The sequence below is a fragment of the Sturnus vulgaris genome, chromosome 1 (assembly GCF_052056855.1).
Source record: "Sturnus vulgaris isolate bStuVul1 chromosome 1, bStuVul1.hap1, whole genome shotgun sequence".
Lineage (NCBI taxonomy): Eukaryota > Metazoa > Chordata > Aves > Passeriformes > Sturnidae > Sturnus > Sturnus vulgaris.
This window is the reverse complement of record NC_142243.1, coordinates 35190478-35216419: the sequence shown is the minus strand read 5'-3', so window position 1 is coordinate 35216419 and position 25942 is coordinate 35190478. Positions and strand designations below refer to the sequence as shown.

General features: G+C 40.9%; 1 protein-coding gene across 2 annotated transcripts in view; it reads left to right on the top strand.

Annotated features, from left to right (window-relative positions):
• RFTN1 (raftlin, lipid raft linker 1) overlaps positions 1–21545 on the top strand; it is a 95291-nt gene extending 73746 nt beyond the window's left edge. For both annotated transcript variants that reach the window (XM_014893798.2, XM_014893791.2), the window contains exons 7-10: positions 3210–3325; positions 13881–13984; positions 15320–15401; positions 19149–21545. In XM_014893798.2, coding sequence (XP_014749284.2) covers positions 3210–3325; positions 13881–13984; positions 15320–15401; positions 19149–19586 — 740 coding nt within the window. In that variant the 3' untranslated portion in view covers positions 19587–21545. The remainder of the gene's footprint in view (positions 1–3209; positions 3326–13880; positions 13985–15319; positions 15402–19148) is intronic.
• Positions 21546–25942: the final 4397 nt, after the last annotated feature.

Below are 25942 nucleotides of genomic sequence, written 5' to 3'. Positions count from 1 at the left end.
TCCTGGCCCTTCCACACCTCTTTGTGAGAGTTTCTCTGAAATTCCTGCTGATCCTGACAGCATAGCATGGGTTATGGGTGCACAGCATGGGAAAAGGCATGGGTCCCTTTTCTTCAAAACATGACCCTGCTAGCTTTCTCTGCTGCATTCTCCTTTCCCCCATAATTCTCAGCACCCCAGATGCATCACATGCAAAGGAATTAATAATCCAATTATTCATTCCTGTGCCTCCCTTTTTCTCTGGAAGTGTAGTACATGACCTGTAAAAGGTAAAATGTGTGGCCAAGGTGTGAGATGTGAGAATTGGAATGTTTAAAACACTGTGTGGCATGATAGGTAGAGCGAGGAGGTTAGTTGAGTGGGAAATCTCAGTGATTGTCATAAACCAGTTTCTGTAGAATTTTTCACCAGCATCACTCTGTTGAACAGATGCTATTCTTTATAGTTGCAGCTCTCTTTCTGTCATCATTTTCTCCTTCCAGTTTTCTCATTTTCCATGGGTTCCTTTACTAGCAAAAAAACCCATTAAAAAAATCAATGGATTGTATGATTGATGGATGTAGCCTTCGACAGTAATCGTTGTACTTCCAACAAGGAAGCAAAATCTTAGAACCATTTAGGTTGGAAAAGACCTTTAGGATCATGAGTCCAACCATAAACTCAGCACTTCCAAGTGAAGTTTCTGCTGCCTGTAGGGTCTCCCGAGCTCAGCTATTGGTTTCTAAAACATTGCATATGTGCCATCATATTCACATATGTGGAAGCTGTAAATTGCATGAGTGGAATGTGCAGCAGAATGAAACATAAAAGATGATTTACGAGTGAATGTAAACACACGCCTGCTGATTGTGTTTTGACCGCTTATTAATTAACTGGCAAACACGTGGCGAGGGGAGAGCTCAAGCTGCAGTTGTGCCAACAGTGTGACACTGAATTTCATTAAGGAAATTCACAATGCAGGAGCAGTGTACTGGTGCTGTATATAGCTACCCTGGCGAGATCTAGATGTTTGTGTCTAGCAGGGATCTGCTTTCAGTCTTAGGTGCTGTCCTGTCATCCCTGCTTTGGAAAATTAAAGGGCTATTTGTACATTAGCATCCTGAAATAGATTTGGATATGGGTTGGGGTGTTGGAATGTGATATTTCACAGAAATTGAGTTGGTTCCCCCTTTGTAGTGTCAGGTCTAACAAAGTGCTGCTTTTGAATGAAATCCAGTAATTAAATCTTGTACCCTTTGGTATGTGGCAAGCTTGCTCTCCCTGTGTTTTGAAACCTGCAACCCAGTTACTTAGTAATCTGGCCTGTTATTTCACAACAAAAATGTCTGTTCTTCTCACTTGGATGAGAAATCTGTCTGGATGATGGGAGTTACTGCTTTGTAGTCCAGCTCATCCACCTTGGAGCAATGTGTAATCCTAGCCTGCTGTAGTGATGAGGAGTCTTCGGCTCTCTTTATTTTAAATAGAGTTGCAGGAAACTTGTCTGTGGAAACAGTGTGAAAGTGGACAGAGAAATTTTCTTCTTCTTTCAGTCTCCCAACAGAATCTGAAGGATTCTTAGTCCCTAGCAAGTGGTTTACAGCTTTTTTCCTTCACAAGTGAACAAAAAAAAAAAAGAAATACTGTGTTAGTTTAGAGACAGGTATTTGCATCTCCTGACTTGCAACTTAATGCCTCAACTGCAACAGCAGCAAAAGAGGATAATGAACCATGCAAATAGAAACAGAGGGATTGTGCATTGACACCTGCAGCAGCAGTCTTGCTGCAGTGTGTGTGTGTAGACATAAGCCTCCAGATGTAGGAGTCTGGTCTGTTGCGGGCTTTGCTTGCAACAAATTTGTTATTTCCAGATAATAAATTGAATTTAGACCATATAATGACATTGGAAGATGTTGACTGAGATTGTGTCTGCAAGAGGTAAAAAGCCTCTTAATCCTCCTCACTGCTTCCTTTGTGAAAATTGTTTCTGAGTTTGATATATGTTTTCTCTTGGAGGCAGCGATTCCTTCCTGCTGGCATTTCTTGACCTTGTAACATCCACCAGGAAAGCAGGATGACCCTGATGAAACACCTAAGCAGGCTTACCTAGAAAACTCCCTTGTCAGTTCAAGAATCTGTCAGTTTGGCATGTATGACTTCATTTCAAAAACATGTATCGTACCAGTTCAAGGAATATAGTGTTGCTAGAAATGTAAGGAAGCTATCATGCAAAATACAACATTTGAAGAGGTTATAAACAAGGTCTTTATAATCAGTCATAAAGGGTAAATATACTGTTCATATTAGAAAGGCTGAAAAAGACGCTTTTTGACAATGTGAGAAGAGTTTTCTCGGTTTGTAAAGAGCACAGTTCTGCTTATTTAGTGTTTCTCTAAACATAATTCTATTGTTCCATCAATCAGCTTATTTTAACAAAGAAAGATAAGGTTTTTTTTTCCCCAGTTATTCTGTTTCTGTTCTGTTATGGAGCTGACAAAACCTAAGTTCTGGTATATGGGAGTGATTGCTGGAGCGTGTGGCTGAGTTAAAGGAGAAAGTGCTGCTCAAGTAACTTTTAAGAGTATGTGTTGTCTGAAAAAAGGCTGAACGTGTAGGGAATGCAAATGAGAACAGAGAGACACTAAACCAGATGGTCAAAATGCCTTCATAAATTGATTAAATAATTATGAATGTATCTTTTCTTTCAGACTGTTCAGATATGCCAGATCATCCTTAGTCCGTGTAGATCACTGTATCTGCAGTGGCTGATCCATATGCAGGGTTCTGACTTGTGTGAATGAATGGATACAGTCAAAAGTATCAGTATCATAAATATCATAAAAATAAATCAGTATACCTTCAAAACACCTTGAAAATAACGCATTGACATAATACATGGTCTTTAGTGTGTTGATAGCTTCAAGTAGGTGAGCAGCACTGCTGAACTGAGGACTGAATCACTTTTGCCTGCTCAGAACAGGAGAGCTGTAGTTTCTGATGGCAAAGGGTGGAATAACAGACTGGACAGCAAGGTTTGCTATTAGGGAGTAGGATTGCTATTAAAACTGTTAGAGATACAAGTGTCATTCATTTAATAGGGCTAGACTATCAGAGAATGTCTGTAAACGTTTTAGTAACATCTTTGGAATAATGTTATTAATAAATTCAGATGCCTCACTACACATGGAGTGTCTTCTATAAAGCTTACAGGCAGCCCTGTGTTTTCACAGATTCTTTACATGGGACAATGGATGGAGTATTTATCTTCGAAGATCTTGCTGTGGAAGACAGTAAAACCACGCAGGGCTATGATGCAATTGTGGTAGAGCAGTGGACTGTCTTGAAGGTATGTGTACAGTCTTTCTTCTTTGACCTTCTTTTGTAAATCAAAACACTCCAAGACTGTGAGACAGACTCTCACGTACTGATCTGTGCTCCAACAGTACCAGCCAGGCAGCCAAAGTAAGGGGATGCAACATTAACAGTAATGCCAGTTCAGCACAACCTGGCTTTGTACGACACACTTCTGATCTTGACCTCGTGCTTGTTTTGGAGGGCAGGAAATGTGAGTGACAGTGAGCAATGAAACTCAGGGCTGTCTGTCTCAAAATTACTGATGTCTGCTAGATTAACTGCACGGAGGATCTCCATTGGTTGTCAGGGCAACATGATTACACAAGTCATTGTAGCATCGCAGTTCTAAAGAAGGCAGCCCTTTAGGTAGGCAGGTTTAGCTGCAGCAGGAAAACACGGAGAACAGCCTTGGCTCTTTCTGTCCTCCTTCATATGCTGAAAAAACTGCATATTCTGGATAGGCCCCTGTAGACAAACCACATGTGTCACAACTTGGCCTTCTGCAGATCCAGGTGCCCACGTAGATCAGTAGAAGCACTGCTTAGGCCAGATCAGTCAGCACCCATCTTCCACAGCAAATCTGATACACACAATACTTCTGTGTTTGAAAAGCTGGGCTTTTCAAAAGTCAAAAAGCTTGTGACTTGAAGCAAAAAGAACATGGAGAGAGGGAAAAAATAGTTCCGTAACTCTTAAAAGTTTTTTTTTGTTCTATCTGATGTCTGCTATAAATAGGTGCTGTGTATCTATAGAGGCAATACCTGATCATTTCACTTGAAATGTATTGTAAAGGGTGTAAAATCCTTAGACAGATAATCCCTCATTTTGGCACACACATGCCAGAAGAACGGATTAAAGGAAAATGGGACAGATGCTAGAGTAAGTGTGTAAAATTCCAGGAGACTAAGATTAAGAGTTTTGTTATTAGATGATGATGGTTTTGTAGTGCATCAAGAAAGGGCCAAATAGTAATGGCTACAAACAACTTGCAGAACAGTTTAGTGCATTAATAGCAGCTTTTCTTGTTGCTGATGTGTGTCTGAAAAATGATTCCTTTATTGCATTAAAGGTTATTCCAGTTATGACAGACTTGACTGTAAATTCTTGTTCATTTTTAGGGTCAAGTTACAGTGTTGCCACTCAGGAACAAGGTTTTGGGGTAATGACAGATGGTTTCATGAGTGCATTAGGTCAGGGCTGATCAAGAAGGCAAATGTTAAGAAGCATTAATGTTAACCATATGTTTAAAACTGTTAGGAAATGAATAGAGGGTGCAACAGCAAGTATATACTGCTTCATACTACTGTGTAAGCTGTGTTTGACAGAACCTTATTTCAGAAGGCTGTGTTTGCACAATAATTGTTCAGAGAAGAGAGTGGGCGCAGTCAGTGATACAGACAGCTTCCATATTAGGACGACTTTACATGTGTGTCCTTTCAGCCTGGAAAAGAGAAGAATGGAATAGGTAGAGAGCTCCTAAAACATGGGAAAGAGGTAAATAGGGATTGTTTGCAATCTCTTCCAGTATAAGAACTAAGTGCCAAATGGCACTAGTCAGGGCCAGGTGCAAAGGAAACAAAAGAGAGATATTTCAGATAATTATTTATGCAGCAGATCTTTGGAACTCCTTTCTGGACAAGGTTGTTGGTTCAGAAAGTATAGAGGATCTTGTGTTCATACAAGCATTTAAATTCAGATCAAGAATGCCTTTTTGAAGTGAACCCACTGATCCATCACTTCACCTCACAGAATGGTCCCACTGTGCACAAACTGGATTTCTTTCAGTGGAAACTAAACCAGACATGCTAAGTATGCAAAATATTTGGGGCATGCTTGGCCTAATATATGGTACTTTTCCTTAACCATCACTTACAGCTATGTTGGAAATATCTTTCTGAGTTACAAATTCTTGGCCAGAGCCAGTTTGGCATTCAAACAACCAATCCAAGGTTCTCCATCTCAGTAGGATATTGTGACAAAGGCATAATCTGTGTGGGCACAAGACAGCTTCTGTCAAGCTACATGACAAGGATAATGGGGATGTTGTGTTGGCAGAGCGCTGACCAAAACACCAGGAAACAGCAGAGAGTATTTTTTAGCAAGGCCCTTTGAAGTGTTAGAGGCCTTGTAGGTGGAGTATAATTTGCTTTCAATTCTAGAAATTCCATGCTGGAGAACACAGCTGGTCAGCAGATTAAAGAATGAACCTCCCAATGCCATCTGGTGTGTCAGGCAATGCTCTACTGTAACACACCATGTCTTTGTGAGGGCTAATGCGGAGAATCTTCTGTCCCAGACAGAAGATTTGGGATGTGCAGTTTCAGAAACTGACTAATAGCATGTACAGAGCTTGCCAGTGTGATCAGATTATTCCCCGCTGTAATTAAAAATTTGGATGCTGGGTGTTCCCTGGCAGTTTTGCTCTTTAGAGATCAAGTGTGGCTGTTCTGTGGGCATTATGAAAATGTTCCCCACCAAGCTGAAAGTGGAAGAATATGCGGAAGAAACAGCTTTCTGAAGGAAGAATGTTGAGGCATTAGGGAAGTCTTGCAGCGGTCTTACCTATTTAGAGAAAGAGCAGAGCTGGCCACCTTGATTTTCTCCTGCAATTTGAGTAACTGCCTGGTTATATCTTGCCTCATGGTTTCTGGGACATAGCAGGTATAGGTAGGTAAACTGATGAAATCATTGAAAGGACTGGAAGCTGGGGGATCTGTAGGCACTTGCACAGTGTCCTACCCAGAAGACCAAGTGTTAAACCCTGTTGGAATTCACCTTTATTTACCATCAACATGGAATAATGCAGTGGCAGAGGAAGGGACTGTAAAATAGGGAAGGAGACAGAGTTCGGTGGTGACGGAAGATGTCCAAGAGCCAGTAAAGATTTCTTTCTGAGTATTACAAGGTATAATTGTTATAGAGATAGTTATGGAGCAGTGGAATGACTCATTATGTAGAAGATTGGTGCTTTTTTGGTGTACATTCAGCTCTGATCTACATTAACATTTTCTATTTTCTATTTTCTATTTCCATTTCTACCAACACATTGGAAGAAGCCCTGATGGGCAACATGACATAAATGTATATGGTGGATCCTTATTTTAAATTTGTATCAAATTTGGTTATCTGGATGAGCTTTGGAGTTATTCAGATGTGATCTGAACTGAATGTAAATTTATTGTGCTGTATCCTAATTAAGAAGAAGAAACAAACAAAAGAATCCCAGGCTCAACAAAAGAAAGCTTTTTTAGAAAGGGAGACATGTAGCATGTATTGATGCCCTTTAGAAAGAAAACCTTTCTAAATTAAAAGGTAAAGGGTTGCTGTTTAACCATTAACACAAAAGAGAGGGGTTGGCACACCTCTTAGCAGGGAAAGTGCTGCCTTTTTAATTGCTAAGGCTAATAGAGAAAACAAGCTGAACAGTGTGATGCACTCAGTATGTGTGTAAAATGTCAGTTTGTAGAGGATGTAAAGCTCGCAGCTGTCACAGTATGTGGTCCCGCCAAGCAGCAGACAGGATGTAATAGCTCTGAGTAATTTAACTCTTTCTTCTCATAGAGCCGTGGTATCCCCTACAAATGACCACAGGACTTGTTATGACAAAATACTGCACTCATCCTTATCACTTTAACTCTAAAAATGTCAGGACATATTATTTCCACTGCAATCTCTGAGATCTAGCCCTAAAACTTGTTTGATGGTTTTAATTCTGCTTGTGTAGGCAAATGTGGGTAGACAGTTCTGATTAATCAGAGCCTGCATGATTTCCCTCTCCCCAACTCTAAATCTGTCACCTTCCCTTCCCCATTACCCAAGACAAAATAGCTAATACTGTCTTTAAAACAGAGGGCTATAACATTTATTTTAGATTGCTGCATTGTTCTGTCTCTGAAGCTGTGTTTATTTTGAAAATATTGTTCTTAATTTACACGTATTTTCTCATTGAAAATCTTGAGCTGCCGATTCATCACTTTGTATTTGCTGCTATTACTATACCATTAGTGTACTGATATGAATTAAAATCTTAAATATATTGTGGTGTTGCCATTTCCCTGGCAGACTTGAATGGGGTTAGTCTCCACCATAGGCATGGTGAACCTTTTAAAGTGCGACATAACAAAAGATTTAAAATTTATCTCTGCTGAGCCTAGGTTGTGAGTTGCCTCAATGTAAGCCTTGGAACAAATTCTCTGGAAATGAGGATTTGATTTGTCTGTAAATCTGATTTAGGTCATATGTCAGTTAAGCCATGTTCTGCTGTCTCTGGCCACGGGAGAAAGGCATGACCAGGTCAACCAAGGAGCTGATGGCCTGAAGAGCCCAGGGGAGTCATGTGTGTGACCCTCTTTACCACTCAAAGGACAGATGTGCTGCCTGAGCATAATATTTCAGCAATGTCTGTTGCTGAATTCTTGTTGCTTTTTAAGAAGGGCTGAACAAAAACCTTCAAGAGCCTCTTAACTTCCAAAGGTTTTGTAATTCTTGTTTCATTCCTTTATATAAGATATGAAAGCCACATATATGTATATATATTTGGTCTGCTGAACTCAGTAGACATAGGTTTAAAATCTATTAAAATCCACATGATTAAAATCCATAGGGTAATATTTTCATTGGTGTTGATGATTAATGTAGTAACAAAATCTAGCAATATGAACTTGGAACATCTCAGATAATTTCTTGTAGCTTTGGTAGCATTGAACATATAACAAGGTGAATGCTTCTTCCGTGTTAGTAAAGGGCACTTGAAGAGACTGAAAAACACAACATAGATGTAAAAATCCTTCCTAGCTGTCACAGTTTCCTAAGACTTAGTTCTCTACTCACCCATAAAATCTTCAAGGAAAAAGTGAACATCACAGATCTCAATTCCCCACTTAAGAACAAGCTGAGAAAAAGTATTTCAATCCTCTTTTATACTTCCTATAAAACCACGCAGGGCATAGCTTTTGTGTGCCCAGCAGCTGACTCCAGCTGGGCAGTAGTGCCCTGTATAGTGCATCTGTGTGAGGATGTTGAGGGCTGTGGGAGTGGGTGCTGGGACCCCAAAGGCCACACACAGGGCGAGGAGCAGCACAGCACTCGCCTTCCTGCTGTGTGAGCCCCTGGCAGTGGAGGGTCCAGGCTTCAGCTGCAGTGCTCACATGGAAATGGAGCATTACTTGCGTAACTGGGGAGTGGTGCACAAAGCCTTTTGGTAAAAAACCACATGTTGTTTGGGAATAAATTATAACCAAAGGGAATTGTATCAGGGAAGCTGCCTGGAGATGATTAAGCTGTGTGTGTAGGGCACACTGGGGTATATAAGTTCTCAGGTAGTGTTTTTTATGTTATTTTTTTTCCTCCAGAGGAAAATTGATGGACAAACAGTGAAATCAATGCTCGCCTTAAGGTACACTTCAAGCGTTGCAGGAATGGTGAAAGTAAAAATGCCAGAATTATTGAAGAAACTGTACTGATGGATTGCTAGATCACATTTATTTCTTGTGTTTCATGGACAGTTACATGGAGGTGTTTCATCATTTGTACATTGTCTGTGCAATGGTGAATTCAACACATTTCATAGGATGTTCACTGTGTGGAGAACTCTCTGTGTCAACACATGTACGTTGTCCAGCTTTTGCTGCTGACCCTGTGCTTCTATAAATGCAGAATTGTGTTGCTGTGCAAAGGTACTTCTGTGTTACAGGTGCAGGCAGTATCAGGAGCACTCTTGATGTTTCTATTAGTTTATATGCATGCTAGAAAATATGATTTGCATCCACAGAAGTCACTGAGAGAAGCAGGCATTGTGAGCACAGAAGGTTTTTTTGGTTGTTTTAATTTTACTCTAGATGTGGAGCCAGCTGTGAATACTACTCAGCAGCTTGTGTGTGTGTACTGAAATTGTGACTGGATACATCTGAATTGCAGAAACACTCTATTAACAAGATACTGCCTCATATAGTGTTACAGCCTTATTATCTTTTCCAAAATATTTCACACTGCAGGAATTCTCATATATATTGATAATTGTAAATAACTCTAAATTACATATGCCCAGAATATTGAGGGAAAACTTGCCTTGTGGATTTATTTCTCTTTTTTTTTTTCCTATTACCATTCCACTAAGATCCCCATTTGGCAGCTACTCACTATTGGTCAGTGACCCACCTGCTTCCCAGAGCTACTGGTGGTGGTTTCCAAGAATGCAGGATCCATCCCACAGCCCTCTGCTCCACAGCTAATGGATGTGTAGCAAGTGTCTGCCAGCAAGGTGCTGTGGTGTGTTACACGTGGAAATTCAGGAGCAGATCAGTACTAGAAGAACAAAGTCCCAGCTTTTTTATTGCTGAAGCATTTGTGAAACTTCTCTTTTGCTTCCAATAAATGTTTTTAGTGGTTCAATACTGTTACACTGTCATCAGAAATTACCTCTTGGAAGAAGTCTGAAAAGGAAAAAGGCAAATAATTCACAAATTTAGAGCTTGAATTTAGTCCCCCTGTCAGCTATGTTACTGCAAACATAAAACGTTTGCAGCACGCTTTTATTGGGTCATTCTTGAACAGTCCAGATACTCAATTTCTCTCATTGCATTTTCTTTCTTTTCCACTGTGGTGTAAGTCCTGCTTTTGCTACTTCCATTTCCTTCCTTCAGTGCCCAGGGACAGAAAAGCTTTGGCTTTGGCAGAGCTGGGGACTGGTAGCCAGCCTTGTCTGGGAGTGCGTGGTGCTGCCCTCGTGGGCTCTCCCCTCTGTTTTTTGTAAGGAGCTGGGTTTGAATGCAGTGCCCATTTTCTGCAACAAACAGTAGGTTACACTTTCAAAGCAACTTGTTTTTTTTACTTCCCATCATCTTTGCCATCTGTCAGTAGATTTTGGTACACAGTCTGTTAGGATTTGCTGATAAAGGTTTTATTAAGATTTATTTAATGGGATTTTCAATCTACCACTTTTTAATCCATGTTGGAAAAAAATATTAAATAGTGACAATCCACAGCTGCCTTGTAACTAAATGCCATTCACTTAGCCCAGGAAAGAATGATTTCTGAAGAACTTCTGTCTCACAAGAGCTTAGTAGTTGTCTTGTTTATTATCTTGCTGTGGTTAAAATTGCCGCAGTAGGGGGGGGAAAGAAAAATTGTTAATGCAGTTGTTTGTGTGGCTTGCCCTAGATATTATTCTTATCATTTTTTTTATCTTTTTTTTTTTTTTTTCCTAATGAGCAGGAGCAACTGTAAAAGGAAAAAATGCTGGAAACAAACAATACAACTACAAATACAAAGAATTCTTTTCATGTGATGCAAGTCAAGGGAAAATCCTAGCTCAATATGCACTGGCTTCTTGACACTCAAGGTGTGATCAGAGATTACTTATCATCCACAGGAGAGTGGGAAGAAAGTTAATTAAAATTTTCCATCCTTTCTGTGAATGAAATGTCTCCCAGTTTGAGACGCATTGTTTGAACACTTCTTATTCAGGAGAGCTCTGGCATGGTTTTTTCCTACTTCTACTTGTGTTAAAATCCAGTATTTGCTGGTTAGAAAGAGCATTGCACTTTTATTTGAGGGAATGGCGTGTTTGAAATTTCATTTCTATTGTCTCTGATAATAGTAGATAAAATAATTACTGTATTAAATATAAAACAAGATTACTCTTTTCCTCTGTACCCATCCCCCAGTGTATTGTTTGTTTAGAAGCATTTTTGCTTGAGAAAGCATTTAATATGACACCAATTAAAGGTCTGTATAACTGTGACTCCTGCTGGTAGACAAATTCCAGGCGTGGGACAGAATTACAGCCGATGATTCAGGAGGGGGAGGGAGAAGTAATTTCACGTGGTCTTAAAAAAAGCTTCAATTATCTGTATCTGCAAGTCGGGAGTTTGAAGCCCATGTGGATTAACCTGTTTATTTTGGAGTGACTGCTTCCTCTTGTCTGTCATCTTCAAACTCAGCCACTTATTGGGAATAGTCTATTCCCCAAGGATCTGGAGATGAGGTGCAGTGTCTGACTCCAGTGAAGCATTGTGAAGATGGAGGGAGCTCGTTAAAGGGCCTGAGGAGCTCAGAGGAGGGAACACCTCTGCATCATGTACACACCTGCTGCCTTCAGATAGCCCAACAGGCACATTGGGGTGTTGGCTACCAGCAGATGGGAAAAATAGGAGGTCACCTTTTTGTAACAAATGTGTAGAACTCTTGAAATAGATTGGTTGGTTTTGAACTTTTTACATGGCCAGATTTTTAAAAAAACTCTTTTTTTTAAGGCCTAATTGACTTAAATTTATTTTCTGGTAACTATACCCTTTTGAATGTGCTTACCTGCTTGTTTTCTTTCTGCACCACTGGGTTGTGAAATACACCATCATCTGCTGCAGATGATGCTTAATCCTGACAAGTCCAAAGCCAGCCCTGTCTCACTGCTCAGAGCCTGCAGGGACAGGGGGCTGTGGCAGGAGTGATGGCATGTCCCTGAATCAGTTTGGCTTCTACAGCGGCCAAATGAGCTCTGCGTGGCATTGATGTCCTTCCTCATTGCTGTAGTCTCCCTCTGATTTCTGACATTTGTTGCACATCCTGATGCAAGAAGAAGAAGGTTCTCCCTGCTAATCACCCACCTTAGGCAATGAATTCAAAACAGAAATGCTCTTTACAATACAAGATGTTCCTCAGGGCACAGACAAGCTCTGCTATGCCAGTCTTTCCTGATCTGCTTCCCTTCTCTAAATGAGTGAGCTCCTTCTGGTTTTTCCTCTGCAAATACTGTTTGATGGAGGGAATGTTTTAGACAGGTCCTTTTATGTGGCACCTCATGAAGAGCTTGTGATGGTGGATGCTCCAACCATATTCTTAATCATCATGTTGTGTGTTTTCATCTTTATTTTTTGAAGGCGTTGTTGACCAATCTCATAAATCTCAGTGTGTTATTAATATGTCTTTTTGAGAAATTACAGCTTAAAGGCATCTAAGATATGTCATGATTTTTATATTATCCTTGGAAACTACTTTAAAAACTGGAAAGAGTGCACAAGTATCTGTCTTCCAGAGGGAAATGGGAGTAAAAGGAGATGCCATGAATCTGCCATGATCACAGCTGCAGGATAAGTCCTCATTGCTCCAGTGGACACGAGTTAAAGGCCCTGTGGTATCACCCCCCTCTTGCAGGGTGTCTCATTCCTCTCCCAGTTACAATTTCCAGTTTGTACAGGGTGATGTTTTAAAGTAGCACTGCCTCTCTAATCCCCACAAGCCTCTTCACAGAAACAACATCAGTAGTGTTCTCTTGCAGGCACTTTCTGGGGTAGAGATTTAAAACATTCTCCTTTTAAGCAGGACTGATACAGCTTCTTCAGCTATTTGCACTTGTGGTCATGATGGGGTTTTTAATAGGTATAGTCAGGCAGCCATTCAGTTATAAAGATATAAGTGACCTAAATTACATTCGTTAGAAGAAAGGAACAGCTGAGATTGGAATTCACTGAAATACCTTGAAATAACTACAGCAGGATTTGGATTAGTTCAGATCAAATGGCTGTTTCATTACTGTGGAATAAATGGCTTTTTTGGAGCAGGAAAACTATTGTGCCTTCCCCAGTGTTGCGAATTGGCAGTTAAAACTCCTTACGTGCACATGAAACCGGTGTAAGTGCCTGAGCTTTTTGGCGAATATAACTGTTATTCCAATCAAATTTAGTTATATTTGTAGAGACTAGTAGTTACCATTTGTCTGCTTTGTGTTTCTTAAAATTAAAAACTAGTAAATATGCTGTAGCATCTATTAATTAAATTACTGGCAGTCTTGGCAATTAGACACCTCACTGGAATAATCTTTGTGAAACCACCAGTGGTTCTTTCTGTGTGGATTGCAGGGTCTGCCATTTAGTTGAAAGGGATTGAGCAAGGCTCTGCTGGGTACATGTACAGCAGGAGCCAGACTCCTGCACTGAAAGGCAAAGCTTTTCATCTCGCCCACAGATTTCCTGATTCAAAATAAGAAGGCAGCAATGCCTATTTGTGGGTGATAAAAGGAACAGACTCATATTTTTTGTTGCTGTTGTTGGCTATTTTCCTTTTGATCCATCATGGTAGAGTAACATGACTGATTTCAGTGCAGATACTCAGGATTTGTTGAAGCTTAGACAAGTGCAGAATCCGAGCAAGGCAATGCTGTCATTTTTTTAACTACTTGAACATATTTTTTCTTGGGAGGAGATAATTGATAACATAGAATGAGTGTATCCTGTTCAGATCTGGAACGATCTAAAGCTAGATGGATGAGTCAGCCAGCGTAAGAACAAGATCACAGATGTTTACCACTTTAAACAAACTCCTTTAACAGTTTGGGATGTATGGGCGATCGGTCATTTGCCTCATGTTTTTGAACGTTTTCCTTCCTGCCTAGCTGAACATAAAACATGACCTACTTCAGTGCAAAAGTCCTTTCTCCCTCTGAGAAAACCCACACGTGTTTTTTCTTGGGGTTTTTTTTTTGGGTTTTTTTTGTGCCAAGCTGAATGTTTCACTCCAAGTGATGATGCCAACTGTTGCTTTTCCTTCCCCAGGGAGTTGAAGTGCAGACAGATTACGTTCCACTGCTGAATTCCCTTGCCATGTACGGCTGGCAGCTGACATGCGTGCTTCCTACTCCCATTGTGAAGACAAACAGGTAGGGAGGGTTGGGTGCTGCCTTTGGGCCAGGGAAGTTGCTGTACAAGCACTGCAGTCTGCACAGGCAATTCCCTGTGCAGTCAGTTTCCTTGCAAAGCCTGCTGCAGCTGTTCTCGGGGTTTTCCGAGCATTGCAAGCCACATGTGGCAGGAAGCACATGTCTGGTGGGCAGAAGGACTGCAAGGTGGCAGTGTGGTTTCTGCATGAATTTTCTGGGTGTTGTTTCTGCCTCTCTGTAAACTCCATGACTGTAAAATTCCTGCTCTGGATCTTCCTTTACTTTAATGTCCTTTAGAACAAAGACAAAATGTGTGATAATGTTTGGAGTGAGATGTTGTCTGTTATTCTTAATAGATGTCTGTCTCATCCTCCTGATACAGTCTAGCTGAGCAGAACCCTGTGAGATCAGTGTGTCACTGCTCTAGTAGCCTTGTGTGCAGATATATAATAATTCTGTGGTCTACTTTGCTATTATTTATGAGTTTTTAAATATAAATGCAAATCATTTAAAAATAGTCTTCATAACTGGTGAAAAACAATCATACCTCTTGTTAATCATGAAGATTGTGCTTTTTCAATTTTCACTGGTCAGGAATATATTTATATGTACATATACACCAGTATAATCAATCATGATTTTTTATCTTAAAAGAGTAAAAATATACCCAGCTCTTTATGAGATTTGGATGAAGACTACTCCTACACATAAAAATCTAAAAAGTAAAAGGCCATCTGTGTTGAGGGAGAAACTGTATTTAAGTTGTACATAAATGTTTGAATATAAGAATGAATAGAAAAGCACAGTTATGATTTGTAATCCCTGACTCTTAAAAATACATATAATTTTCCTTCTCTTCCAGCTTTCTGTATCCCACTCATACCTTGAGTAACAGAGGTCCATGCAGAAGGGCACCCACCTGGTGGTTGTTTATCTGCCATGCTGCATACCTGCAGGGAGCACCCAGCCCCATTCCAGATCAGCGCCCCAGGAGGGAGGGAAGGAACACTGGTGTTGCTGAGATACAGCACTGGGGCTCTTGGATTTCTTCCTTTTTGTTCCAAACAGTTTATTCTGTGTTTACACACTAATGTTAAAACATTCAGCAAAACTGTGTCATATGCTGACAGGCTCTCTCAGTCTGAACATTCCCCTCTCCCTGCCCCCAAAATACCAGGCTGCTCAGAGACACTAGGGACAGGCAATGTGAGGATCATTCTTCATTTTGTTCTTCTTTGACCTGCAGAAATAAATGACTGAGATGGATTTTCGCTTTGAATGATGCTGGATGTGAATTTAATTCATTCTCAGGAGTGTGCATTTGTTTCTTTTCAGGGAGGGGAATTTATCTACAAAGCAAATTGTGTTTCTTCAGAGACCTTCTTTGCCCCAGAAAGCAAAGAAGAAAGAATCTAAGGTAAATAATCATGAGTTTCTGGTTTCTTTGGGTTTTGCTGGTGGTATTTTTATATTGAAATTGATTTTCCATAGAAGTAAAATGGCCTATTCAATGTTTCTGTGATACAGTAGCAAGACACAAGGAATGGAATTGTTCAAATGAAACAAAAAATGCTCAAATGATGTAGATTTCATTCTCTGTCGAACTCGCAGTAGCGTAAGAAATGCAGATTTTTCTTAATGTAAACCAGCCATAAACCTCCATTTAGACCTAAAATTCTCTCAGGTTCAGTGCCAGTAAGGTGGAACCAACATATTTGCTCTCACCCATTTCCTGTATTTTCTGTTTAAACTGCTCTCTCGTTCTCTCTCTCTCTGTTTTGGTAGAACCTGGCACAGTGTAGGCCTGATCTTGGCTGGTGTTTCTATTATGTGAATATTAATTAATTCTGCTGCAATTTACGCAAGAAAAGCCTCTAGAATCCAGCTATTTTATCCAAAGGCATAGCTGACAGCTAATGATGTATGGATGTGGATGAGTGGATGTATTCCCACTTCTATTTTTAAACACATAGCTGTGGGAACCCCTGCCCGAACCTCTCATGCCATGCAGCTGGAGACAGAAATACAGGGACTGGAAACTGAGAAAGTGATGGCCTTCCTACAGTGATCAAATCTGCCTTGCCCTTTCAGTATGCAAGGGATCAGGAAATCCAGATGAAGTATGGAAAAGCTCTCTGGAATCACATGACAATGAGGTTGCTGACTAATGCAGCCTCATTTTTGTTCTGCCTCTGTGAGCTTTGGTGAGTGCTGCCAGCCCAGTGTCACCTGCAGGAGTGGCTGCTTGAGGCCATGCAGAGCTGAGCTGCAGCAGGAGATGGGAAATGCTGAGCAGAGCTGAGCACCAGGAGCATTTCAGTTTAGGTAGTTGCAGATAGTTTTCATATATGAAGCCCTCACTGTTGTGGTGCCTGGCTCTGTGAAAGTTGTCTTTTGATACAGGGCAGACCAGGGGAGTGTTTGAACTGACTGAAGCAGGAGAGAACTGCTGGGAGTGTGAATGATTTAGGATTTACCCTCTCTCATTAGCAAAGCTGGAGCCCAGAATACTGTGTGAACTTGTTACAAAGCAAATTTTCCTTGTTTTCTCGCTTTGTTTTCAAGTGATTAAAGGGATCTTGGGATGAGTGTTAAAGTGCCTGTATTTGGTCATTCTTTTCCTACCACTGTGTGTGGTTTTAGTGGAAGGGATGGGAACCCATATGTGGTTCTTCATCCTCAAATACAGAAAGAAGTATGATGCTGATTTCTTGTATTATAATAACACATACATACCATCCAGATGACTTAAAACTCTGTTTGAGTTTTTTTCATTCCAGGTTATAAAAACTTATTTAACAATGTCTGGTTGGCAAAACAAAGGACTCACTCGTTGGCAGTGTTAAATATACAGGCATATTTGAGGGCAAGAATCACTACAGCACATTTTCATACCAAAGGTCAAAGAAGGATGAAGGAAGGATGACATACCTTGATTATAGCTCTGTAAAGGGATGTAAGACTGGTTCAACGTCCCTAAGTGGTTGTTGTGTCACATCAAAGATGCCAACCTAAGCATTTGATTAAAAGTTGCTGAATATTCTGCACATACAACATCCCAGGCTCTCAGGGATTTTTTTTTACTTAATCTATGGCATGTCTAAAATGTTTGTAGATAACCCTCAGAGGAAGGAAGTAGGATGATAACATTAAAAGATACTGCATTGATGGAAGATGCTCTGTCCTATCTTTGCACATCAACAAATTGCTGTTCAAGAGGTCAGAGGAACAGAAAAGGAGATATGCAATGAGTGGTACAACTTCTCTCTTCAGTGAAAAGTACTTCTATTAATGTAATATTCAATCAGGGATGAGGTTATTGTGTTCATTCACTTTATAAAAAAGTGATGCTTATTTCAGGAGAAACTAGATGAATGCATTTTTGTGAAATAATGGTGTAAGTACCTGACTGAGTACATGAACACACACACACCTCCTACAGCTGGATCTTTATCACATTTAGGGCCCTGATCTTTCCTTCTGCCAAAGAAGAGCTTTAAGTGCAGCAGTGGGTGCCCAGCACTTCTGCAAATCAAAGAGGAAAAACCTCAGGTGTCTGAATTTTAAACAGCTGAGCTCCAGAACTGAGATGTTATCGTTCCTCTTTCTCTAAATTGTAGTGCTACTGAAGAGAAAGATAACTTCCTTTAAGTAAAACTGAGAAGAGTTTTGTGAAAGTCAGTTTCTTTCTTTTTTTTTCCCCCTTCTCCTTTTGCATTAAGTTCTCGCTACCAGGAGGAAAGAACATTGTTCCAGCTTTGTAATCTAATAATAAGTTTTGAATGGCTTTTTGATTAAGGAATAAATAGTTAGTTCAAAAATTTATGAATACAAAATCTTTTGGCCAACTTTAGCACAGACTCAGTTTCACTGGAGAAAATGGCTTTTTTGAACATGGCTGGGTTTGCTGAACGTCCTGATGAGATTATTTATACCATCCAAATATTCCTAACCCATTCCTGAGCTTCCATCAGCAACTGACACTGCTGAAAAAATGGTTGTGCACATTCAGAGGTACTTAGCAAACTTCTGTAAGATGGTTTAGCAGTGGCTTGGAACCATGGAACAAATCCAGAAGAGGCCTCGAAGTTGGTAAGGGGACTGGAGCCCTCTCCTCTGAAGACAAGCTGAGAGAGCTGGGGCTGTTCAGCTTGGAGAAGAGAAGGTTGCATGGCGACCTCACAGCAGCCTTCCAGTATCTGAAGGGAGCCTGCAGGGAAGTTGCAAAGGAACTCTTCACCTGGAAGTGTAGTGATAGGACAAGGGGTAATAGCTTCAAACTGAAAGAGGGCAGATTTATATTAGATGGTAGAAAGAAAATCTTTACTGTGAGGTTGGTGAGACACTGGCACAGGTTGCCCAGGGAACTTGTTGGTGCTCCACCCCCTGGTAGTGTTGAAGGCCAGGTTGGATGGACCTTGGAGCAGAATGGTCTTCTAGGAAGAGTCTCTGCCTGTGGCACGGTAGTTAGCACTAGATTACCTTTAAGGTCCTTCCAGTCCAAACCTTTCTATGATTCTGTGGTCTGGCTTTCCTTGGGAAGCTTGATTTATTTTTTGGCAAATGAAGCAGATGTAATAGTGATGTAGTTGTCAGCTTTTATATACATTTTACCTGTCAAGTTAGTATTTCAGGGTACTGCTAATTCTCTTTTTGTTTTTTAATAGTAGTTAAAACAGTTCTGAAATGGTGGCTGTGGCAAGGAGAGTGCTGCAAGTAGCAGCCTCACGCTTTCTCATCCAAAGACATTCATACAGATGGTTCAGAATGTTTTACTGTTTGGGTATGGTTGTGGGTGGTGGTGTTAGTTCTACTGTTAACCTGGTGAAAAACACTGGAATAACACCACAGGATTGCTTCTTCTGTCTGCACTTACGCAGCCTTGCATATCCTTCCCTTCCGTACAATGTAGAGAGGAACCCACCAGGCACATGCAGAAGCAGAAAGCATTGAGCTCTCCTTACTCAGAGAGAACTTTGTGGGCAGAAATCATCTTAGGCCATCTAATTTGGTCAGGCAACTTCTTTTAATCGTGGATCTTTCTGGTCAAACCCTTTAGTCTTGGAATTAAAACGAACTAATCAAAACATGTCTACTCAGGAAAGTAAACGTCCATGTGCGATTGCCTCTAATGGTCTTTAACTTTTGGATCCCTTCTTCGTAGTTTCACTGGAGGTTCTCCAAAGAAGACATGCACAACAGAAAAATGAAGAATTCCACAAAGGCTAAATTAAGTACTAGGGAGAAGCAAAGGGCACAGGAGAAGCAAGAATTTGAAGTCACAGAGAACACGAGAAACTTAGAAGCACAAATGTCAAGAGCAGCCAAGCCTGATCCAGAACAGCAGCTGGATGATGTCATAGACTTGGGAGACGAGGTGGCTGGAACCAACGACAGAGGTGCCCACCAGGATGGGGAATCAGCAGAGACGTGTCCTGCCAATGCCAGCTGTGACACTGGTGACAATGCTGGGCAGGGCTGCCTCAGCCAGAGCGTGGCCGGGTGCCTTGCCGGGGAGGCCGCAGAGGGCGGGGGCTGCGCGCTGGGGCTGGACGGCTGCAGTGACGGGGCAGCACTGGACATGGACTGCTCCTGCGAGTAAGACCTGCTTTTCAGGAGCCCTGTGATACTTTGCAAAGACAAAAGAACAGGTTTTGATAATGCCCACCACTAACTCCATTGCTCAGCTCAGCATTTCTTTTGCATTTCTTTGACTTACTTTGCTCCTTAGCACTCTGGTATCTTAAGTATCTACAGGGCCCAGACTTTTCAACATACAGAAACTCCAAAATTCCTTTCACTGTATATATGGGAAATGCTCTCCTAGAGCTACACTTTAAATTAAAAAGCAGGAAGGGACAGAAATCATACTTTTTTCCATGACCAATCTCAGCAAGCCAGCTTTGAACCTGGGTCAGGGCAAGTGTTCCATTCAGTCAGATTTTGCTATGTAGTATTTTCTTGTCCACATAACTTTTCTGAAGAAGTTACTGTGCCAGATGTTATTTTGTCACTAGACTTGTAGTGTCATAAAAATTATATTTGGACTTCAAAGGGTTGAAACTGAAGTTGGAAAGCTTACGTAAGATGGCTGCAATCCATGTATTTCTCCAGGAGCACACTCACTAACAATACTCTCTTCTGAATTCTATTAACCCTTACAGATCTTTAAGCAATAAGCAAGTCGTGTACCTGTTCAGGCAGAGTGGGTAAACAAACCCCATGGTGAATCTGTGAGGCAGAAGATTCCAGTACAAAATGCAATTTCCTATTCTTTGTCAATCAACAGTTCATCAGTAGGGGCTTCAGAAGACAGAAAAACAAGAAACGGAAAGGCAGGTAAAAAGTACTTCTGTCAGTGGTTATCCTCACTAAAATTGGAATTAGATGTTACTTCCTGACCTTTTCCAGGTGGTTCTGCACCACTTCCTCACTGTTATGAAATACCTTGTGGTAAAGAACTGAAAATGTACACAGCGGTCCATGGCCAACAAATGTCACTAAATGGACCTTCCAAAATGAAAATACCTTAACAGACCTTTTTTTTCCATACAACTAACCATATTCTGAGACTGATACCCAACGGAATTCTGTAAAATTACCAACATTTTTATGTTTGAAGCTACGTAAAAATATTTACAAGTGAATGTACATGTAATATAGTTTCTGTGCCAATGTTCTTCAAGTACTTCAGTATTTTTACAAATATAGGAAGGAATGGTTTTTCTCTTTTTAACCACCTTCATTTAGAAGTGGTCAAGTAATCTGGTTACAAGGTGAGAAAAGCATTGTAAATTCCCCTGCTTTTCTTGTTTTAAAGCAAGAGGTAGAGCTCTGTAAGTGATTTGCTGTTTTTTCCCTTGACTGATTTGTGGTTGATAATTTTCCTTAGTCTTCAAATCAAAATACTGTAAAAAAGGACTATGTTCTCTATCAGATGTGCACCTAGAGTGGTTCAAAAGCATCTTTCATGCCTAAAAATTACTCAGTTGGCAAAACATTGCAGAGAATGGAAAAATTACATCACTTAAATATTCATTTAATTGGGATGAAGGCACTCAAGTTTAAACCATTTGATTTCACACACACAAAGCACAGTGGTAGTTTTGTCATTGATTAAAGAGTGTTTTATTTTGAATTCAGTGGTTTAACCACAGGACTGTAAGTAACTTCAGTTTCTGATGCTATTTTTCAGTTGTTTCATTCGATATTTTGAGATTACACTGGGGTTCCAATAGCCTCAAAAATAGGTTGCTACAGTTGTTTTGCTTAAATACAAGGTTTCTGCTTCGTACAATTTTAAGTTCCTGTTTGCAGTTTTTATTAGCATAAGATCATTTTATTGATGATTTCTGTCTCAAGGACCAGCTTTGTATTAATCTTGTTTAAAAATTCACTATATTTAATGAACGTTTTGCTAGTAGAAAGTGTTGCAGTAGAAAGACCTCTCCAAATACTTTTTAATAGAAAACGTTTATTGGATTGCAATTTGACCTTGTTTAGCTGAATTCCAACTGCTTACAAAACTAAAGAGAAATAAAGGTCATGAGGAGATTCCTTATTTGTGGTGTTTGCACAAAGGCCAATTATTCATCCCTGAAAAGAGGAACTCTGTTCTCTAAGTGGAGGGGAAACTCCTTCCTACTGAAGTAGCAGTAGTTACTGGTGCTACAGAACTGGCTACTTGGTTTTCCTTTCCCAACAGAGCATGGAAGGGCCTCTGGGGAAGTTGCACTTGTTTAAGTGAAGGCTTGATTTAAAACTTTGTTCCCTTAAAAGCTGGTTTATGGTTGGGAAGAGTCAAAGAGAACTTGCATGTTTTTTCAGTTTCAAAAGGGCAGCTGGTTTGGGGTTTCTAATCTCATAATCAGTTCCAACTTGTGACTTTGAATTACTCTGAGCTGGTTCAGCTGTCTGAAGTTGTGTGTGTGCTTGCCCTGTCCCAATGAGAGAGCCTAAATCATCTCTCAGACAGATGATGCAGATGTGATGAGGGCTGGGGAAGGCAGGTCTGTGGTGCAGCAGCAAGGCTCCACAGCTGTTACCTGCATTTTATCTCAGCTGCCTTTGCCATTTTGGGCCTGAAAAAGCAGGACCACCAGAGTGGCCGGGGAAGTGAAAGACAGCAGTCAGCAAGTGGTCATCTGAACAAGTCCCAGCTATCACACAGGAGAAGTTCAAAGGAGAAAATCCAGCTGAGGCATTGGAATGGGCTGCCCGAGGCAGTGGTGGTGAGGCAAATGATGGAGGGGGAGTCACCATCCCTGGAGGTGTTTAAGGAAAGACTGGATGAGGCAAATGAGGAATGTCAAAGAGGAGTGGCTGAATTAAATGAAAGATGGAAAAGGGTTTTAAAATTGCAAGAAACAGCGGGGAGCAGGGGCAGAGGGGTACAGCTATGATGCGTAGGGTGTCCAAATTCTTGAAGCATCATAATGAAAATAGGTATGTTAAGAGGGGTTAAGTGCACAGATGATGGGACTGGTACTTCAACTTGCATTATGTCTTTGATTATTGGATTTGTGCACTTGAAAACAGTATAAATGAAATAGCTCAAAGTAGCTTTAATATATGGATGGAAATTAATCTAAGTACAAAACAATCTCCCCATTTCTCCCTAATTTGGCTCCTCTGTCAGCCTTGATTTCTGAGGTGAGCAGAGGAAGGGCTCTGCATTTAGATACCCTACTTTTTCTTTGTAGTTGCTCATTTGCCTCAGGGAGCCAATTATAGGGCAGAAATGAAGCATGATCAGCCTTTCATGCAGGAATTTCATCCTCACACAACTGAGAGTGTAAGAAGAGCAGATACTAATTTCTTGCTGATAAATTTCTCAAAACTAAGAGGAATGCCAGCGAACAGCACACCTATGAATTGTAGTTGTAGACACAATTCATGTCTCTCAGGCTGTTAGTGAAGATGTGCTTTGGATTTGAAAGGTGATCCTTGCCAAAGCCTCCATCCTCAGGAAGGTGCCTGTGGTGCTGGATGTGGCAGCTGACTCTAATCAGTACCTTACCTACACACTGAAGGGGGAAAAAAAGGCTTTTCAATTTTTTTTTCAAATTTTCAATTTCAAGTGCTTTCCATTACTCCACCTATAAAAGCACCCTAGTAACCAAAATGATGTAATGATAACTGAATAGCCACTCTTTTTCCAGCTAATTGATGCAAATACTATAGGAATATTTGATACTCATTGTACCAGATGAGCCCGTGGCAGACTGGTATGTGTCACAAGAAGAAGAGAAAGATTAAGTCTAATAAGGCTGCAATACCAGGTAACTCACAAACCCTCTCCTTAAGTTTAATTACAAATGTACAGATGGAAATATCTCTCACTCCTCATCCGTTATTGCCAAAACCAAAGAAGTATCAGTCTACTTTTTCTCCTTCAGTCACTCCTTAGCTGATGACACAAGTGTAAGAGGAATAAACATTTTCTACGATGACAAGATTCACCAAAGTGATGAGAATATTTCTCAAACTCAGTAGCAGCTGAAGAGCAGGGGCTGCTCTCTGTTTCTGCCAGTGCAACACCACGTTTATAGAATTATTTGCAGACCATACGTTTATATGGGTTAATGTTTCTGGGATGTTATTTTTATTGTCAGTTATGGCAGAGTCAGATCCAATAACAGACTTTAAGGTGAAACTGGCATCTCACTAAAAGACCACTAAACTCTTTAGAAAGAGACTTTCAAAAGATTCTTAAGTGTCAACAGGAAAAGGTTGTGGAGGAAGGGGATGTCAACAACTTTCCCAATTTCTTGGCTCAGAAATGGTATTTATTACAAGGTAAGAAAGGACTTCTTGCTCACAGTACCAGAGGTTACCACTATTTGGGGGGTGGGGGGTTTGAAATAATTATTCTTGTCCATGTTTCTGAGCAGTGTATGTGTATTTCGTCCTGCTCTTCTAGTGGGTGAGCCCACACAATTAGAGAGATGTGTCCTTGCCCCACAGCACTCAGGCTGAGTGTAACAGGGGATGACAGAAGGAGGTTAGAGGGAAAACAGGATGATGACAGAAGCAAAGGGTTTCAAAATGCCTTTTGTTAAATGGACATTTTGGTGCAGGTCTGAGGAGGGGTTTGTGAAAGAGGTGTAATGTGAGCTGCAGAAAGCCTCTGCATTAAGGGAAGAAAAGGCTGTACCAGTTTTATAATATAGGAAAATATTTAGAAGTCGTAAGAAAAACAACATTTAAAGGCTTCTCAGAGTCTTTTTACCATGACAGTGTTAAAATACAGATGAGCCTAGTGCATGGCTATTTTAGGGTACCAGTACTTCCTGATAGCAATGTATTACATGTTCCTAGGAAAACCCTGCTGCTTTCAAGCATCAAGCTCTGACGTGTCAGCCGTGATCTCTGTGAACACAAAATCCCCATGGTGTTATTTTTTGTGACAAGCACGCTGTCCCATTTACATTCTAGAGTGAACAAACAAGGAAGAACATTGAAACAGGGGTACTTGGAATCTTCCTCTTGTTTGAGGAGGGATTGGATGAGACATCCCCTCTGGGCCTGCAGTGTCTGCACAGGGGGCTGGTGATGGCAGTGGCACTGCATGGAACAGAAGCACAGACCTACGTGTAGGCAGCAGAAGGCACAAACTTGGGGGCAAAGCCTCATCAGTACATCAGACAGTACTGTCCCCAGAAGGCAACTCTTAAAGGTCCATCAGTCAGATTCACCCCTCCTGATGGAAAATACAGCCTGTCCTTTAGTCCCACGTGTCCTGAGTGGCAGCAGGTATGGCCTGCTCTCTCCAGTGCCCAGGAAATGCTGTCATTATTTCATTTATCAGCCTCTGATACAGCCCCAGGAGAGCTTTGTGCTTCACTCAAAGCAAGGGCGTGACCTTTCCCAGCAGGGCTGCCTCGCTGCAGTTTGAGGATGAGGTGCATATGGGTGTGGCAGTAAGTAGTCCCCAAGCTGTACAACATACCAGACTGACAAAAAGAGGATACAGCTGGAGTATGCTGGAGTTGAAGTGACTTCCTGGGAGAGAACTACAGCTGGGCTCGAGGCCTTCTTAACCAGCCACAGGGACATTATGCTTTAAAAACAAAGTGCTTCACACCAATGCCATTGGAACTGGCTGGTGGGTTCAGTGTCTCTGCAACCCCTATTTAAGGCTGAGCAGGGAGACACTGATGGCAAGGAACTTGCTGCATTATCTAGTTGACTATGTCTGGAACGTGTAACTCAAGGAAAGGAGTCACTTACAAAGGGAAGGCCTTGTCTATTTAGTGTTTTTACTAATTCAATATTAATTTAATATTTTTGATCTTGTTCCTGATTGATGTCTTCAGATGTACAACAACAGGAATCTCTGTCACTTAAGGACTTGAACTGTCTATGCAGATACCGAAAAAGTCTATGAGTTTGTTAATTATCATAATTTCTATGATAAATTTTTCTAAAAATTGGACAAACAAGCTTCATTCACAGAGAGCACCTAGAGGTACACTCATGCCTCATAAGACCAACCTTTCCAAAGGACTTTCCTCTAAGCAGTACATCCTGGAGTGCCCTGAAGCTCTGTACTTTGCAGCAGGACTGTGGAGATTTCCCATCTTGGCTGTTGCTGACCAGTGCTGCTTTTGAGGACACAGCCCATGCAAGCACAGTCTTGGCTGAACAACCTCAGCACCAGCACCAGATACAGGTTCAGGGCAGGAATTCCTAAGGCTCCTGTCCTCAACACTTTCAACTCAGGGCTAAACAGGATTATGAGAAAATATCTTTGTCAACACAACTGATTTACTTATATAAACCACATAAAGTTGGTTTTGGGTTTTTTTCTGAGAAGAAATGGCAAGAGAAGGAAGTCACAACACAGCAGCTCCTCTTCTGTAGGAATAATAAATGTATTATGTAGAACTGGGGAGGGAAGTGTGTACTCATTTGGAGAAAATTCAGAGGTTGTGGCCTGAATTATCCTTGTAAATA